Here is a 2,809-nt window from a genome sequence, read left to right as displayed (position 1 = left end):
AACGCATGACTCTACTTGTGTTTGTTTTAAATATTTTTTTCAAAAATAGTCTAAGTATTATTAATTGAGGCTAATTTTATTAATCAAGGCTAAATATTGTTAAAAAAGGTTAAATATTATTATTGTAAATGAGACTCAGCTTCCGTTTGTAGCGGAGAGCTGAGTCGTTGAATAAATCAAGAATCTCAATCTTCTCAAATTCGGCAAAATGGCTATTCGCTCTTCCTAATAGAGAATTTATTTATTTCTTTTCCGTCTATTTATTTTGGATAATTTATAAAGCGCCATTTTTGTGAAAATCACCTCAAGGGCACCTTCTATCACATTTATGTGTCTAAATACAGTTTAATAACATGATATGTAAATGGAAGAAATGCCATACATAAATTTAAAAAAAAAAATTGGGTCGGTGATATTATTGTTTTGTGAGTTTGAAGTGTGAAAATATGAAAAAAATATTGCTAGATTTAACAAATATGGAATGTAAACTGACCTGCGGGACCCACGTGGAGGGCTGTAAGGGCGGCCCTCGACTCTTGCTGCGCGTCCTCCAGATCTTCCTGCTCACGTGCTGCACCACGCTGCTGGACGAGCGCGACTTCTGCATGCTGCCCCCACCTGTGGGAGATGAACTCACTGTCACGGGCGCGCTGCCAGCCTGCTGCTTGTCGCGCCCGTGAAGCAGGTGCGAAAAGAACGACCCAGAACCTTTGTCCGGGGTCGCTGCTTCCGCACCGTCAAATGTATCCAACCACTCTTCGTCCGTCTGGCAACCCTTGTGCAAACCGTCATCGTCCCCGGGTTTACTGATCTCGCCACGCGGCTTAATATTACGCAAGTTCTTGTCGTAGTTAATCCGCTTGAACCTGTCGGCTTTGTCAGCGTCCACACTCTTTTTTCTGGCCATGCGTAAGTATCGCTTAATCGTGTCACTGACGGATTGAGATACGTCGTCGTGATCAACGCTGCTGCGACGCCTTGGCGATTTTTTATCGTCTGGCTTTGCTATTTCTTTTAAAGCTTCTTCTTCGTCCAACAGTTTTTGGCGCTTTCTTTCCACGGCTTCGGAGCGCAGTGCACGGAGCGTTATCTCTAGAATTGGATCCGTTTGAATGCCCGATTCGGAAAATCGGTCACCCATCTCACCTTGTACTTCGACTAAAGGTGGCGGACTACCTATGCCGCGACCGGATCTAGAACGATCCCATTGAACTTCGTTGTAATCTTCGTCATTCTCTTCTTCGTATTCTTCATCTCTCCTATTTTGATGGAGTGAAGTACGCCATTGCGGCATCATGCCAGTACTACTGCTAGAACTGAGATTAGTTCTGCTACCCCGAAAGCCTTTTGTTTGACGCAAGTCGTAGTACAGCTTTTTTAATAATTTTCTATCAGTTAATAAATCCTGAATGATGTGATCCCTATTGGGAGAACGGCTGTAATACCTACTTAGGGTATCGAGTAAAGACCTTTGCACAGGATCACCTTCATGTTGGGAAGAAGAAGTTCGAGTTCCAGTCGATCTCCGCTCTCTCTCATTTTGCTTTCCAAATACCAAGGCCAAATGCTGTTGAAGTTTGTCTATCAAGTCCTGGTAGTTAAATCCAGGCTGACCCGGTGGAGGAGGTGGCTTGTCTTGTACGTTTAGATATTTTTGAATCATATCGATAAGCTCTTTTTGATCAGGGTCTTCCGCGGGGGCCCCCGAGTTTTTCAAAGCCGCTTTCGGGTCTTTCGAAGAAGACGCTTCGAGGAAATCTTTTTTCAACTTGCTAACGTCAAACCTACCCCCGGATGTTTGGGTGATTATAAGGTTTCCCACTTGTTTTTTAGGAGGAGTCACTTCTTCGGCCTCGTCCGCCGAGCTGGCCTGTCTGTAGGAGCCTCCTTTGGTTCTCGTCCGTCGCCGGTGCGGCCGGAAGCCGACGGCGCCGGGGTACGAGCTTTTCCTCCAGAGAAGGAACTTGGGTTCCTTTTGACAGACTTCCTGGAAGTAGGCCTCGATCTTCGGCACGTCCTCGGGGCGGTTGAGGGCACCCTCGGGGATGAGGCGGCGGCCGGCATCCGCCATGTACTTCCAGGTCTTGCGCGTGAGGAGCCAGCGCTCCTTGGTGGGCTTGCGAGGCCGCCGCGCCTTGCCCATGGCGTCGGGGTCCACGCTGGAGCGCCTGCGGTCCTCACCGCTCGCCCTCCTCCTGTCGTCCGCCATGCCGCGGGGCCCCGTGCCTCCGCCTGGCTGTAGAAACGCGCGGCCGGGTGCCGCGGCTCATTTGCTCAGTCCGCGCTGTGGTGCGTCTCCGGTGCACTGTAACTGCTACTCCACGGCCGCCGGAAGGCGCATAGCTGGCCCGACACGGTCGCTGGTGGCACTCGGTTCGCTCGGAGCGCGGTGGTCCGGGGCGGCCAGTGCTCGCGCGCGCGCCGCTGTGACTGCCGCCCGCCGCCGCCGCCCACCGCGCGCCCCACCCCCGCCCCGCGCCGCCCTTCTCGGCCCGCGGCGGTGTTAAGAGTTTTACACACGCGTTATTAATAGCTGTTCTACTTGTTATTTTGACGGTGCAAGAGGAAGCGACGGTACAAGGTAGCGGCGCAGGTGAAGGGCTGGTGGTCGGTGGTCGGTGACGTCACACCTCCCTATACCTGAGGATTCCCCCTGCCGCTGCGCTACCCGGTGGACTAATAATACCATGGAATCTGACAGCGATCATTGTGTGTCGCTACTTTTAGATACTAGATTATTCAACTCTATTTTCGTAGTTATACCATTAGGCACAAATATTTCTACGGATACAAAAGTCTTATATTTTTT

The 2,809-nt window shown here is 50.4% G+C and overlaps 1 protein-coding gene across 1 annotated transcript; it reads right to left on the bottom strand.

The window, feature by feature from the left end:
- Positions 1-493: 493 nt before the first annotated feature.
- LOC148270790 (uncharacterized) lies at positions 494-2,433 on the bottom strand (the record flags this gene model as incomplete). Its single annotated transcript, XM_088242192.1, has 1 exon — positions 494-2,433. A coding segment is annotated over exon 1 (1,716 nt), but the record flags the coding sequence as incomplete, so codon positions are not given.
- Positions 2,434-2,809: the final 376 nt, after the last annotated feature.

This window comes from Micrasema longulum, unplaced genomic scaffold, assembly GCF_059751315.1.
Source record: "Micrasema longulum isolate JH-2025_06_02 unplaced genomic scaffold, ASM5975131v1 h1tg003399l, whole genome shotgun sequence".
NCBI classification, from domain to species: domain Eukaryota; kingdom Metazoa; phylum Arthropoda; class Insecta; order Trichoptera; family Brachycentridae; genus Micrasema; species Micrasema longulum.
Note: the sequence above shows the minus strand (reverse complement) of the source record. Positions and strands in the feature narration are given on the sequence as shown.